The sequence below is a fragment of the Panicum virgatum genome, chromosome 8N, assembly GCF_016808335.1.
Source record: "Panicum virgatum strain AP13 chromosome 8N, P.virgatum_v5, whole genome shotgun sequence".
Taxonomy (NCBI): Eukaryota; Viridiplantae; Streptophyta; class Magnoliopsida; order Poales; family Poaceae; genus Panicum; species Panicum virgatum.
Window position 1 is genome coordinate 511,712 of NC_053152.1, and position 16,011 is coordinate 527,722.

General features: G+C 43.7%; 2 protein-coding genes and 1 non-coding gene across 4 annotated transcripts; 1 reads left to right on the plus strand and 2 right to left on the minus strand.

Moving 5' to 3' along the window:
• Positions 1-3,563: 3,563 nt before the first annotated feature.
• LOC120685773 (SAM50-like protein SPAC17C9.06) lies at positions 3,564-7,740 on the minus strand. 2 transcript variants are annotated; one of them, XM_039967861.1, is made up of 6 exons: positions 7,574-7,740; positions 7,214-7,421; positions 5,802-7,102; positions 4,862-5,344; positions 3,889-4,401; positions 3,564-3,786 (listed from the first exon to the last, which is right to left on the minus strand). In XM_039967861.1, the coding sequence occupies exons 3-6, from the start codon at positions 6,252-6,254 to the stop codon at positions 3,706-3,708; spliced, it is 1,530 nt and encodes a 509-aa protein (XP_039823795.1). In that variant the 5' UTR covers positions 6,255-7,102; positions 7,214-7,421; positions 7,574-7,740; the 3' UTR covers positions 3,564-3,705. The 2 variants fall into 2 exon arrangements, with proteins under 2 accessions (XP_039823795.1, XP_039823794.1); XM_039967860.1 differs by having other exon boundaries at positions 7,214-7,740.
• A 649-nt stretch (positions 7,741-8,389) lies between these two features.
• Positions 8,390-8,461, plus strand: TRNAP-CGG. Its single transcript has one exon. It is a non-coding gene; the product is annotated as a tRNA-Pro (tRNA).
• A 96-nt stretch (positions 8,462-8,557) lies between these two features.
• LOC120685772 (ubiquitin-activating enzyme E1 2-like) lies at positions 8,558-14,133 on the minus strand. Its single transcript, XM_039967859.1, has 7 exons — positions 14,006-14,133; positions 13,557-13,924; positions 12,936-13,153; positions 11,392-12,186; positions 10,193-11,061; positions 9,533-9,965; positions 8,558-9,420 (listed from the first exon to the last, which is right to left on the minus strand). Exons 2-7 carry the CDS (start codon positions 13,807-13,809, stop codon positions 8,824-8,826), a joined length of 3,165 nt encoding a protein of 1,054 aa, XP_039823793.1. The 5' UTR covers positions 13,810-13,924; positions 14,006-14,133; the 3' UTR covers positions 8,558-8,823.
• Between the last annotated feature and the right edge of the window lie 1,878 nt (positions 14,134-16,011).

Here is a 16,011-nt window from a genome sequence, read left to right on the forward strand (position 1 = left end):
ATTAATCGATCCTACTAACTGACAACCTTGCTTGTAGAAAAAATAGTACTGAGTGGACTATAATCAGCAGTACGTTGCCCTAAAGTCTTTGGCTTCTGAATATTATTGGTCATGTCCAGTAGTAACTAATATTTTGGTCTGTAGCAGGCAGCTTTAGCTCTGCACGTCTCCATCGATCGCCTGCTGGTAGCAGGAGCAGTGTAGACGACTGACTAGAGGAGAGGCCGGAAGCGAGAATGAAGAAATATAATTCGGTTCGTGGGAATAATTGATTCAAGGATGCATGCATGACCGGAAAGTTTAGCTCATCTCGATAAGCCGATGGTAGGTGGTTTCAGAATGAAGAGTAGAGTGCCTTTTTAATAAAAAATTGGGATCTTTAGAAAAAATCGGTCATGCATGTCTACAGTATCCAAGTACGGTTCTTAATAAAAAATTCGCCACTCTCGGGAACACATGCATGTGGTTAGACTCATTTTCTTTCAGTGGTAATATAATTTTGCTACCTTCAGGTTCAAACAAAATTTTCATATTACCTTACAATTGTATGGCCAGACAACAACAACAACAGAAGCAGTACGTATGTACTTGAAAGATGCATGCCACTAGTAGATCGCCAATCATATTCATATGGATAAATGTACAGTGACTGCTAGTGTGTCTCCTATATATTAGCACTTATGGCACACGGGACACCTTAACTAAAATTTGGTTGAACGATGCATGTAAATTAATAAGCTCATGCCACTTTATCTTTTTGGTACGTCTTGTACACAATCAATTAATTCCTCTTTTGACCCTTGTTTCTACATATTTCCAAAATTCTTAAGAGAGCGATATCTCTACCACGCGCATCTAGTACCTTTTAACAGTGTACATGTTAGTTGTTGCCTGCTACTATTGATCATCATATCTCTCATAAATTTGTTTCCTTTCCTTCTTCTTTACCTTTTTTTTATTGAATACGCAAAACATTTTCGCATCTTTATTGTTAAGGTAGAAGAAAGTAACCATACAAATGATGTGCTTTTTGAAAAATAAAATCATGACAACTTGGGATATATGATTGGGGTTACATGCATGCATGTGTATACGGCTCAGCTGTGTTGAATGATCAAATAATTATCGATCACACACACCAATCATGTGCAGTACAATTAAAGTGACATGCGCGACTATGGTGTCAGTTTAGAATTAGTCTTATGTATAAGCTACTTCAATTCGTTGGCTGTGGCTTCTTCTGCATGTAATGTCACCTCGTCCAAATATAATTCTGGCTAGACACGTGATCAGGGAACAAGAAACATCTTTGTCAGCGTGTTGATACATTCACTCAACCACTAATCCATTTGTCCAGCAAAATCATCCACCTGACCTGTGTGTGTTGCCTGCGTCAAAGCTTGGTGGCTGCCTCACCTGCACTTGCTGAAAAAAACTGCGATTGATCTGTACACAGAACCTGGATAGAAATGTCCCTTCTCCTTTGAAAATGGAAGGTGCCGCTCTGTTCTGTGGTGTCACAACATTGTTCACTACCCATGCAGTCCAATTAATTTCAGTTTGAAATCAACAACGCAAATGTTCCAGAATATATATTGATGAATGAAAACGATGGATCTATTAGTCTGCCTCCAAACAATAGTTCTCTTGTCCAACAAATGTATGCACGTGACAAAGGGGCTACTCTGGAGTTCATATCGGTAAGACTAGTTAGACATCCACTATGCAACAGATTCATTATGATGACAATGGCTGAGCATTGCCCATTCATACCAACTTGGTGGCAGTCTGCCCGCGGATGGGCATTTAGCATCTGCATCTGCCGTTCCTACTTTTCTGCATCTGCACTATCTTAGCTTGGCAACAATGTTCGTTTCCGACTACTACTAGTCTATTAGCACAGATCTTTGTACAACACAATTTCATCAATTCTTGTCCAGAACATTCAGACCAGCATTCAAAACTAAAGCTCCCTATCTCTTATGATTTTTCTTTTCCCTTTTTGTGCTTTACAAGTCAAAACATTAAATCCACACGTTATTTCTCACTTACAGTGTCTGAGGGCCCTTTTGAGAGGGAGGCGGAGAGAGATGGCTAGATAAGCTCTTGCCACAAGTATTTGTGTTGATGAGAAGGTATTGCCAATGAAATTAGGGAAAATAACAGTTCCTTATAAACTCAGCCTACAGGGGGAAGACACCCCCGAGCATTGAAGAAGAAAAGACCTCTCACTCAGGCCGAGAAAACTATCGAACCCCTACCCACCCTTACACGGGGTGACATTACTCGTGTGAGTATGGGTCGGGACCTTCATTTGGTGCTTTGGCGTGGGGGCCGACGAGGGGATTTTTTTTAACCCCAGCCTGAAATTCGCTCCCACCATGAGTCAAACTTGAACCTGAGGAGTGCTACTGAGGCCACCTAACCAATCCGACTAGGTATCCATTGGCATAACATTCCTTTATCATGATCAAACTATTTCAAGACGTGGCAGCAAAATAATGTGTTTCATTGGTAACTTCAGTGACTCTCTAGAGAAAGACAAGGGAAACATCTATGTGTAACAATTTGGTTGGCACAACTACACCAATCTCTGCAAAACTCCGAAATTTCCAAAGATCACACTCAGTTTGTTGTCAAGATTTCCAGCAACAAAAAAAGCATGTGGCTGAACTTCCTAGATCGTTGAGCGGCTTTAGAGGTATATCAAAGGTATCAGCAAATGCTGTCACCTGTCACTGCTATGTCACAAGATCATTTTCAGAGTTATTGAGGCCACAAATTCTCAATTCTGTTGTGACAGTGGTCCAACCAAGCGGCATATAAAAGACCTGTTACTAGGGATTCTAATTCCTTCCTACATGTTTATACGATCATAGGATCCATTCCAAAATCTGGTAAAAAAGACTTTGCTACATAATTTTTTGAGACACTAGAACTTCACATCAGGGGCAGATCCGCAGATAGTGTTTAGAGCACCTCATTAGCACCTAGCAGGTCCGAGCCCTCAAAAAAAAAAAAGCACCTACCAGGTCCGAATTCTCTCGGGAGCAAATGTCAGGGTTGATCTCCTCACCTGCAAAGACGGGTTTTGGAGGTTTTCCTATGGTTTGAATTCTCACGGGAGCAAATTTTAGGGTTGGTGTTAAACGAAAATTTCCTCACTGCCAAAGATGGGTTTTGGAGGGTTTTTCTATGGTGGGAGACGTGTTGGGGTGTGCGCTTGTTTCTACTCCAGCTAATAATTCTTCAGGTGTAGTAGCCGTGTAGTGTAACGCAACAAGGGTCTAGTGTTAGTTTTCTAGCCTCTGTCAAATTTTGACAAACACACCAATCAGGACTTAATTGTTAGTTTTTTAGCCTCTGTTTTTCTTTTGAAAGAAATTTCTAGCCTCCGTCAAATTCTGAAAAAACATGCCAATCAGGTGTAGCTGGCGAGAGTTTTTTTTCTTCCAAAAAGCAGCCCTGTAAATTCCCTCTCACGAGGATTCGAACCCTAGCATGCTTGGTACTACCCAGTTGCTCTAACCACTAGGCTAGAGGCACTTTTACTTACAAGTCACAACATCAAATCCGCAGCCCGGAACAAGTAATTTATCACTTAAGAGTGTGCAAGGTAAGCTCTTGTCAAAAGGATAAAAAAATCAGAATAGTGAGGGGGGAAATACAACTATTCATCTTGATGTGAACATATTGCCAATGAAATTAGGGTGAAGCAAAGTTTAACTGTATGCCCGGCTTTCCCTTATCATGGTCAAACTGTTTCAGGATGTGGCAGTAATTTATCTGGACAAGAGGAGAAACACTTGTTTAGAGCAAGTAAGAAAACAAAATAACGTACTTCATTCACAAATTCAGTGGCGCAGCTGTACAATGTCAAGGGCAAACCTCTATGCGAAACAATCTGGTTGGCAGGACTACACCAAATCCTGCAGAACTCCTGAACGTTTGTAGGAAGTCAGTAAGGGGAAATTTCCGTAGATCACACTCAGTTAATTTACCAAGATTTCCAGCACAGACAAATGCATGGCCATGAATTCCTAGATCCCTGAGTGGCTTCAGAGGTATATCAAAGGAGAGGTCTGCAAATGCTGTCACTGCTATGTCACCACCAGGACCAATTAGCTCAGGACAACTGGAACTACCATTTTCAGAATTGTTGGGGTCACAGGTTCTGAATTCCCTTGCTCCTAGTCCTCTTGTTTTGAAGCCTAAGAGTGACGATGGTCCACCCAAGCGGCATATAAGAGACCTGTTACCTCCCAAGTAAAACCTTTCTGAAAGTGGTGAGACAGATCCTGTGGATCCCCTTTCCAATGGATGGATGACTCCTGCCGCAACTCCAGCATTGAGAGCACTATTAAGCACACCCAGAGGCAACGCCACTCGAAGATCGAATTCCTGACAGTGAACCATGAAAAGAATGAATATGTTTCACCTCAAATCAGTTCAGTTATTAATAAAGAAAAGTACTGATGTACAGTGCATTAGATTCTAGGAAATAGATGTGATGAAATCAGAAGTTTGAACAAGATGTTTTTTGTGCAATGAGAAAGGACTGGACAAAAGGAATCTACCATTTGGGTGCTTTAACAGAGCATAGAAATTTGAAAGTTTTTGGACCTTGGCCCGTGGTCAGATAACAAAATGTATATCCAAAGGGAGAAATGTAGACTGAGCATAGTTTGCATTGTTTGTATTGATCATGAAGTTGGCAGAGCTGGAGGCGCAAATACAATACAGATTATTGAAGAAAAAAGCAATAATAAGGGTTGTTCAGGATTCAATTAAAAGGTGTAGTGTGTAAACTCTAGTTTTCAAGGAAGGCAAAGGATATAGCACAAAAGAAGTCAAGATATACCTGTCTAAGAAACCGTGAGCATCTGCTCCCCGGTGCAAGACCTCCTACTTGAGAAGACGACAGAAAAGCATATCCACGTGTAGGCCTTATGCTTGAGTCCCTTTGGTCAACCGTGTATGCATACTTAACAGAGGACAAAAGGCTATGCCCTAACTGTTCTTGTACAGAATTGGATGACCTGCGTGCTGGATCAGTTAATTTTCGCCATGTCAAATTGTAAGCAAGGTTGTGGTTCATGGTGGAGAGCAAGCCAACAGAAACGCCCATCAGGTGTTCTTTGAGTGAGGACTTTAACCAGTCCTCGGACAGAAATGATATTCTAGCCACCAGCGGAGTTGGTATCGCTCCGATTCTAGGCATTTCCACTCCAGCACTTAGTTCTGTTGTCTTATCTAATTCAAGGGCACCTGCTGCATCCCAGGTCTCACAGTATCCAAATAGGTTCTTCAACTTCAGTGAACCTTCAAGTGAACATGACCGAGTCTGCAAAAATGTTTACATGGCAAAAAAATAGGTGAGACTTGAGAAAGCGTATTTGGGAACCAATTGGGGTCATCCAGCTGAAGGTTCACCAATCATCCAAGACATTGTGCCGATACTAGCATAACACCAGCTATTATCAAAATTATGTAGCATGGGCCTTGTCTAATCATTCTGAAAGCAAGCGAATCAGCAAAATCCGCTTAATTGTATTGAGCAGCAGTCCTAAGATTGCACTGTCCAATGAAAACACCATCTTTTAGTTCAAATTAGCTTAGATTCTGGATTGAGGTCTCTAAGCCGATGCAAGGGTTAAAGAATGCAAAGCCTAATGTAAGTAGGCGAAGAAAAGCAGTAAACTGGGTGCACTTGAATACCTTATGACCATTGGATCAAGCAAGACAAGTCATCAATTTTGTAAAAGAAAAAAAAAGGAGACACTTTTTTGCTGGATGTGCACCTGGGTGGTGGCGAAGACGCCGAATTCAGCGGCAGCGCGGCCGCGGGCCTCTGCGACGTCAACAAGTACGACGACGGCGCTGCCGGGGATCCCTGACGGAGCCGCGTCGAGCGTGATGGAGACAGTATCGAAGGCGGCGAGGCGACGGAGGCGGTCGCCGGCCGCGGCGGCGGCGCGCACGAGGTCTCGCACGGTGGCGGCGCGCGCGAGGTCCGGGCCCACCGCAGCCTCGACCGCGGCGCGGCGCGTGCGGGCGCAACCCCGGATCGTGACCTGGTACACCCGGATCCGGACCTCATCGGCGGTGAGCCGCCGGAGCACGGCCTCGTGGCGCGCCTCCTCGGACGGGGACGCCGAGGGCTCGTCGTCGTCGTCGAATTCGTCATCGTCATCCTCGTCGTGGCCGTGGGGGACGGAAGGAGGCGAGTGGGTGCTGTCGGATGCGGTTGCCATTGGACTATGGCAGGCAAGTGTTGGCAGCCGCAGCGCTACTCCTTGTCAGTTGAGAGCTGAGACTTGTTTTGCTTTCTGACGAATGAATGAAATGGATCAACCAACCAACGCCTTTCCAAACATTGGGTACCGTTGTTTGTAGAACAAAGGCCCAAAACAAGACTTGGCAAATGGTGAAAGTATCTGTGACGGGAAAAAAGGAATCTCAGCTTAGATGAGATCTGTGGTATTTTTTACTTGGTCTGCATGGTACACCTGCAAACTTGATAGCAATAGATATCTGATAGATGCGATTGGGCTTGCAGAGAAACCATGTATGGAAGAATCCTTCCCTTCCCTTCAAAGAGTATGAGTCTTCTAGTTACAAATGCCATTTCTTGTTCTCCATTTGTACAAATTTGCACATTCACAGTGATCAGCAGCAAAAGTTATACATAGTATACAGCGAAAAAGGGAACTGATGACACAAAGAAAAGAACAAAAAGCAAAGAGGAAAATTCAGTATAATAGTTATCATTTCGGGGCGTTGAATTTGGTTCTGAATTTCACCCGGACTCCACCGTGGTGGAGGCGATCTCAAGCTCGGCCCACCACAGCGGGTTGTCCCTCGGGCTCGCCTGCTCCGGCGACAAGGCGGTGACGCATCTCATGAGCCTCGCAACCTCGCCCATGCCCGGTCTCTTGCCCTTGTCAGAGTGGATGCACAGCCTCACAACATCACACAGCGCCGCCAGATCTTTGTCCGGCACGGACGACCTCAGCATCGGATCAGCCATGCCATTCAGCGGCCTCTTGCCGTCCAGATCAGAGCTCCTCTGACCTCTTCTCTCTAGTGTCTAGTCTACTGCCTGCAGGACGAAGATGATGTTAGAAAGAGAGGAAAACAAGGGAACCGAGTAAAAGAGGGAGTGGGACGCCCGCCACCACCATAGATTCGAATCGAATCGAATATAAATTACCTGTGAAGCGTGGGGATTGACTGACTGACTGAATTGTGCAAGAAAGCAAGCAAAGCTAGCTAGCTAGATGTCGGATCGGAAAGCTCATCTCATCACATCCATATTTCGCGCTGTGGAAGAAACGAATCGAGTTGCCATGATAATCTCCATTTGTTCGTCCCCTCCCCTGCAAGATACGTATCATAAAGGGCGTGTGCTTCCTGTCCTCCTGTTCTCGGGAGCAATTAAGCAGCAAAGAAACACTCAGGGCAGAGCAAGCAAGCAAGCAGCCGATGTCAGGGAACAGATCAGGGGCAGGAGGCAACAGCTACCCAATGCTTATTGAGAATCATATGTATGTAGCGTAGGGAGGCGGAGTACCTGTAAAGAATGTAATTGCAAGGATGCAGAACCAATATTCGAGTACAATTATATTATTGCACTTGGTGGACTGGACTTGGAAGTTGAAGGAGGATGTCTGTCCGTCCGTTTGTGGGCAGCCAGATCCGTGCCAGTTATTAATTTTGGCACTGCACATGGCATGCCCTACTAAGCCATCTTGCTTGCCTGCTCATCGATGATTGCCCAACTCGATTTGTGAAGTGTGCAAGAAATTGTTTCCTACTTGCCGTCTCTCCTTACCTAATTTGACGTGTGCATTTGAATTTCTTCTTTTTTTAAAAAAGAAAGAAAGAATAGTTGGTGCGCCTGCACTTGTGTTTATTTTTTGAGCTTTATTCTTGTAAAAAATGTCGTCTGAGATGTGAACGCACGGCTTCTTCTATGGTATTGTGACACAAAGATGAACGATATAGGTACCTATGCAACTAAGTGATCTATCTACAATAAATTATTTGTAACTCAAATGACATTAAACAATCTTCCCATATATATAGATGGTGTACTTATGTTTTTTCCAATATACTTGCATATACACTAATCGAAATACGAAGTTATAAAGAAGCTTCCTCGTGTAGCTTTCGTGATGTGTCAGTCAAATGGTAGGTTTGTTCACCTCATATATTAAAAAAGAAACGGATACGTACCAAATTGGATATCATATGATGTCATAACGAAGAACATGCAACATTAAATTCGTCATGTTATGTGGGTTACACATACGTGTTCCCAACTCACACGATACTGGTTGCCGAAGTAAGTATAAAATAGACGAGGATACAAATGCATATCAAAACAGGGTGTTTGGTCTAGTGGTATGATTCTCGCTTCGGGTGCGAGAGGTCGCGAGTTCGATTCTCGCAACACCCCTGTTTTTTTTTTGTTCGTGGCATGGATCGTCAAGGCCAGCATTCGGTTCAGACACTAAAAGGTGCACAGGATGCCACAAACGCACATAGATTAGACTCTCAGAAACACAGATCTCGCTACATGCATCCAAGCACCCCAAGATGGCAATATTTACTGACAACAGTCCACAGTACCATGCATTAACTATCACGGTGTTATGCTTTAAAATTTCAATAACAGTGGCACCAATCTCCGTGAGAAATCTAACCAACTCTACCCGGATGGGTAGCACGGGAATCAGGAGTATGTGGCTTAAAAGTCGCTCATGAAACTTGTAACACTGATCCTTCTAGCAAATATCGCACAGGATCATGTAAACTCTTTCAACGGAAGTAAATGGACACAAGAGGAATGTCCACATCAATGTCATCGTCATCCTCACAGGCCACCACGACATCCAGATGGCGGCGATAAGAGGGCACCTCCACCTTGGCCACCTCCCTAGCCACATCCACCACCTTCTTGTCCAGCCGCTCCTTGTGCCTGGGGAACATGGAGTTGTACAGAAGCGAGGTGCCACAGGATATGCTGTATGCATTCAAGCCCTTCTCCTTGAGCCACTCCAGGAGTTCCCTCAGCGTGATGTTGCCAGTTATAGTCCAGCGGTCCCACACGGTCCAGGCCATGTCCTGGTGCTTGATGGTCTTGGGTGGCACAGGCTCTGCCATGGAGAAGAGGGGGATTGCGAGGTTTGCAAATGTGTTCCGGTAGTCTTCAACCTTGTGACCCCCAGCTAGGACTTTGTAAAGCTCCAGGCAGACAAGGCCAGTGGCCATTGCAGTCGAGGTGGCGATGGCTGGAATGATCCTTCCAGCTATGAACTTTGCCTTTAGCTTGTCAACTTCAGGGATGCTGTAGTTCCTTGCCCGCATGTTAGCAAAGCCAGCTATCAAGTCCATATGGAAATTGGTGTCATCATCCTGCATATAAAAGAATAGCTCAGCATTCTCAACCTAAAGACAATTCACTGATTTCTAAATACGTAACACATGAGTGTCAATTCTAGAGACGTGACCAATTGGACATACTGACCTTCTCAAACTGTATTGGGTTCATGTGGAATCCTGGTGGCAATGTTTTGGAAATTGCTTCCAACTTTGCAATAAGCTCTTCAATGACAGCAGCATCATCAACGGATGCAGAGGATAGGCTAGTAGACTTCTCATCTGTCTCTATTTTAACCCCCTGTTTTGGTTGGAAATCAGGTACGATGACCTTGTCAACAGCTTCAGCTAGCTTCTTTGGGTTTTTGGCCCAATCAGGTATGGGTATTCCAAATGTCTCCGCCCTTAGTATTGAGGCAGCCAACAGAAAGTTGAGGTGGCTTGGATCAGAAGATGAGAACTCCAGCGGTCGCGGAAACCGCTTAGGAGCAGACCAGAAAGGAGTACCAGAGCTTGTCATTGCATCTTCAGGGAAGGTGAACGTCAGCTGCTTCACACGATTGGCGAAATAATCCTCAAACCTAAAATAAGCCATCAACGGAAAACAGAGCAAGAAACATTAGATCTATAGTTCAACAGGAGCACTGTCAAATAGATGGCATAATCAAACACTTTTGCAGCCGTATTTTGACATCTAAGAACTTGCATGCACATTGTAATACAACGTATAAACGTTAAACAAAGCAGGTGTATGAAGCTGCAAAATGGACCATAGCAAATTGTGCAAAAGAGATAAGACAAAACTTACTTAAGGCGAGCCCAGGTAATACAATCTTGGAATGTGTCACACTTGTCTCTGTCAAGGCACTCAATAACCCGCTCAAGTTGATCCCTAGCCTGCGCATCACCAGCAGTTCTTGCAGCAGTAGCATATCCACTAGGATTCGACAGGAACACGTTTACTTCAGTGGGAGTCTTCTCCAGTAGACCCTCAAACTCAGACCTTGCCCATGTTAGGCAGTGATCAATATTATGAGGAAATGAATGTACAGTGCACATTGGCGCCTGCTTTTCTGGTGGATCTCTGGATGCCCCATAGTTTTCTGTTAGGTGAGGAATGACCATCTGCGTGTTGCACTTAGCACCCAGAGTCCCAGATTCAAGAAGTGGCTTCTGGAAATATACACATCTGGAGTCAATGTACATTCTTGCAGTCACATTGTCCAAGGCATTGACAACAGCATCCAAGCTCTCCCAAAAGGCGTCATTAAACACATTTTCAGTCTCAGGACTTGCCCTGTTCTGAAGGGCCTCAACATGAAGCTTAGGATTAATTGCCATAGCGGCAGTAGCAGCAACTGTGGACTTGGGCTGCCCAATGTTCCAGTCACGGAAGAGAAACTGGCGACTGAGATTGCTCTTTTCTATAACATCATCATCTGTCACAGTCAGCTTCCCATTCTCACTGCAAGAAATGCCCATTAATGCAAGGTTCTTCAAAAATTCACATCCAAGAGCCCCAGAACCAACCATAAAGATTTTGGACTGCTCCAGTTTTTTTTGAAGCTTAGTCCCAAATACACTAATTTGTGCATCATATCTACTGTTCTCCGGCTTCAAATCACTAGCCTCCAACGGTTCAATTGGCAGTGATTCAACAGAATCAAAGTAGAAGAACTGCAAAAATCAAGGAAGTACATTAATATTACAAATTTTCTGCCAACATGTATTCTCTCTGATCAAAATACTCAACACTTTGTACTTATTATGGTCTCCAAGTTGTGACTTTGGCAACTATTTTCTATTACAGACTACATTAATCTAATAAGCTTATCTAGTATGGAAGTTAAGGCAGATCTGCATATGATCTTCATGTTCCAAACTAAATATGTTAAAGTGTAGACAGTCGAGTTTCAAATATTTCGCCTGATCTTGTATAAAATGTCAAGCATTTGTGCCAGCAGGGAGTAGAATATTATATTCAAGAAAGCACCAGCAGATTCTAACCTGATAAAGTGGGTGGAATTTCCCTGAGCATGCTTTAACAACTTCCTGACCTACAATACCACCAAACATTGCAGCCATTGGATTCAAAATAGCCCTGGAACCACTTGCAAAATGCTGCAGGAGCTTTTTGTCGATTTCTTCAAGCTTACTTTCACCAAGACTTTCATTAATACTAATAGCAAAATCTATCAGCTTTTGTGCATCCTCAGCTGAACCGGCAATAGGGAATCGCAGCAACTCAGTCCTAAACTTGTCCAGAGCTTGGAAGGCCAAATGCAAAAGAAGTGGGCGGTCGAACTTGGAGAAATCACTCATGAGAAATTCTCCTGGCTCCTTGATTGCCTCCTTCAAGGTTTTGAACTTAAGAACCTTGGGTGGCTTCACTTGTGTGACAATACCACCTCTAATGTAAGTGCCATATGAGGTGGTGTCTTCTTCTAGAGTAAAAGAATAAGGCCTAGCACTCTTAATCTTTCTTGGTTTTCCATCGTTGAGCTCAGTCATTCCATGCACTTCAGAGAAAATAACTAGATCACCATCCTGGAACTCCAGACGCTCATCATCCACACAAGAAACAAGTGCTGGGTTGTCATTGCTGATTGATGCCACGATTCCTGTATGTGGCTCCTCACCATCAACATCCAACACAGTAAATTCAGGACCGAAGTCACAGAAAACACTGCCGAAAAGACCACGAACTTCCGACTTAATGAAAGCGATTGGTGGCTGATGGCTATGACAGTAATCATCAAACTCAACTGCTTTTTCTATGCTGATATCAGTAAATACCACAGCCTGTAAGTTGGTCAGGAAGTTATCAGCTTGAGTCTTTAAGAATAAAGAGCAGACAAATATTACTAAGTCTAAATCAAAAGGCACATATTAATATATTCCATAAATCACCATAAAATAAATCAACTAGATTTTTATGTAAAGACTGGCTTGGGAGAGCTCCAGCTCCAAATTTGTCACACTATGGAGCTTATAGGATCAAATAAAGTGGCTTAAGCATTATTTTTAGTCACCATGTAAATAATTCATAGAACTAGAGAGACCCAGATCCACTGGAGCTCTCCCAAACATACTTAAGTTATCATGCAAAAATAGTTGCCATCACTTGAAACAGGAACACGGTTTTGGAATAAAACTCTTTGCGACAATGCTGGCATGTGGCAGAATATACATGCAATAAAATACGCACTAAACTGATAATGTGTGTCAACAGAACAGATGCTGATAAACCATTTTGTAGTTTTCTACTTGACTTTTCTACTGTAGTTGGCACGATACAATAAGCCGTTGGAGTCCATTTTTACAATGCACGTTGGACATGCTACTGTTTTTGTAAGTTGTAATCTGAACATAATTTTATCTATGAACATAATGTGACTAGTTACGGTATTACTATTATTACAACCATAGGAGTTTTTACCATTTTTGTATCTTTCAACATAATGTGACTAGTTAAAGTATTACAAAGCTTAAGCACGTTTTTTTTACAATACACCTCTATGCACACCACAGATGATTTCAGGCTTACGTACCTGAAAGTTAGAAAGCTGCTCCTTGGTCAAATCACCAGTAATGGTAGAGATGATAACAGCATTGTTAAGCTCTTGAAGCTTTGGAACACAAGCTTGAGCACGGTTTAGACCAATATCCTTCTCGGAGAGGAAGAAGTTGCTTGATAAATCCCATAGATCCACTTTGCCATCATCATGCAAGGTTACGGACTTGACACCCGCAAGAACAAGGTTCTTTGCTGCAGGAATCAAGTGGCATTAAGTAAGTAGTGTATCAAAAATAGAAAGAAAAAGCAGATAACCCAAAGGCCTTATAAATTTAGCAGTCTGAATTCTCAAAACCACTTCAAAAACTAGCAAGCTAAACAAGATAAATTGCAAACATATTTTGCTTTCACATCTGAAGCTCCCAAACTGTGCCTGTGACTACCACCATTGCATCATAAATTCAAAAACGCAACAAGGTTAAGGTCCAATATTTTGGATGGTAACCACAACTTTAATAGTTTGATTTGCAGGATCAGATCGGGCAAGGTGTATAAAGAGCACAATTAAGGTAAGCAGCCCGCCATATGAGTTTACTACTGCGCATCTATATAAGATCGAAATTAAAGAGCAGGAGGTTAATCAGGCAGGACATACCGATCTCTGCGCCGAGTCCCTGTAGTCCAGAGACGAGGACGTTGGAGCCGAAGAGGCGCTTCATGGTCTCGCGTCCGTAGACGGCGAGCTGGCGGCTGTGGAGGTCCTCATCGATCTCGGGCGCCCTGGCGGCCATGTGGGCTGGGTCCTCCTTGTGGTGGTCTTGGGCGGGTGCGGGGGCGGCGGGTCGGGGGGCCTTGTTGTGCAAGTCCTGGACCTCGCCGGCGTCGACCCCCCGCTTCTGGGGAAGCATATAGAGTAGGAGGCCGCCGAGGAGCCCGAGTACGGCGACGGCCGCGAGGGCTTGGGACGGGAAGGGGAGGCGCGTCAGATTCAGGTCGCGCGGGGTGCGGGAGAGCGGCGGGAGCCTGCAGGGATCGGATCGGGTGGGGGTGAGGCGAGGTGACTCGGTCGGGGGGCGGGGGAGGAGATCTCAATCTCTTTCTCACCTTGGATTCGATCGGTGCCGCCGGACGCCCTGCTGCTTCACCTCTGCTCTGCTCTGCTCTGCTCTGCTCTGCTCTAGGGTTTTGAGAAGGGAGGGGGGCGATGCGATGCGCTGCGAGAGAGAAAGGCGCTGTTTGCTTTCCCTATCACACCTATCGCATACATTCCTTAGAAAAAAAATCTCTATTAAATAAAATTTATTTGCAACGAATAGGTATAACTTTTCACGACGAATCTAATGACAGTAATTAATCGATGATTGTCTACAATGATGTTACAGTAACCATTTTCTAATCGCGCGGTCAAAGACCTCATTAGATTCGTCTCGCGAAGTAGCGCAGGGTTATGGAGTTAGTTTTATAAATTGTCTTTATTTAGTATTTTTAATTATTGGTCAAAATTTTGTGATACTTGAAACCAAACAGGGCCAAATTAGGAGGGCTCAATTGTAAAAGTTTGAGTAGAGAAGAGACGAGAGAAGTCGGCCCTGCTGATTTGACCAATAATTAGGGTTACTAAATAAAGGCAATTTACAAAACTAACTCCACAACCCTGCGCTACTTCGCGAGATGAACCTAATGAGGCCTTTGACCGCACGATTAGAGGATGGTTACTGTAGCATCACTGTAGCCAATCATCGATTAATTACTGTCATTAGATTCGTCATGAAAGTTACACCCATCCGTGAAAAAGTTTTACAAATAAACTTCGTTTAGTACTCAATGCATGTGAGATTTTTTTCTCTGGAATCGTGTGCTATGGTATGATAGGGAAACCAAACAGGGCCCTAGTAGCTTCTTGTGGCACTGACAGGGGCCCACCTGTTAGTTTCTGCAGCGAGGTTGCAGGAGGCGGCGGCGAGGAGAATATGGTTCTCTGCCCAGGAGGAGAGGAAATGAGAGGGGGAGGCTGCAAAGTGGGCGGCCTAATGTACAATGCACAGTTGAGCTAGAACCACAGCGGTGAAGAGTGGAACGGAAGAACAACAAACAGTCCTGAATTGACAAATGCAAACTTAGATTTCCAAACAATATCTCTCCACAAATTTTTGGATATGATGATTGTTTCCCGAATATGGTAATACTCCAGTTTATAATATGGATTGGATCTTTACAACTCTAAAGTTAGTAATAATAGGCATCGGTCCTGACAAAAAGAGATTCAAATTTTTATTTAAAGGGGATTCCAGCAGGCAAGAAGCCAGCCTGCATATAAAAAGAGAATTCAGAAAGAGGTGCAAAAGAATGGGGTGTTATTAAAACAGATTACATTATGTTATTCGTATAGTTCTCCCACAAAAGAATGAGCACCGCATCTTCATTTGAGACACGAAGGGACCAATGATGCAAATCAGTGACAATAGAACACATGACATGGGTGATGGGAAAGTTGCTCCCGTTAGAAGGTGAAGGAGTTACGCCACATATGTTCCAGAAGCTTGCCAAATATGCTCAGCAGACAGAAAGTGACAGATATGATGTCTTGTCATGTTTAGTTTCCAAAAAAAATTTCTACAGTATCCATCATATCGGATCTTCATCGAATCTTCGAACATATGCACGAAATGTTAAATGCAGTTAAAATAATAACTAATTACACATTTTAACCGTAAACAACGAGATGAATCTTTTAAACCTAATTAGTTTATGATTAGATATTAATCGTCAAATAATAACGAAAGTGCTACACTACCAAAATCCAAAAATTTTCGTGAACTAAATAAGACCTTAGTGCAATTGCTTTCAAATTCTTCTCGCATCCGAACAGTTCAGCAGGAGATGCTCTTGGTCCTCTACTGCACCACAACGAGAATAGAAGGAGAGATCAACAATATTGCGACGGAGGAGCAGCTCAGCCGTAGGGAGTCTCCAACGATATAGTAGCCAGAATTTTTTTTTTGAACTATGCCAGGAGCACTGGCCCATCATGTAAGACTCGACAATGAGCACCCACGCCGACCGCACGCTCGAACGCAGGTGAGGCTGTCCAGCTGTCTGGAACGCGCCTA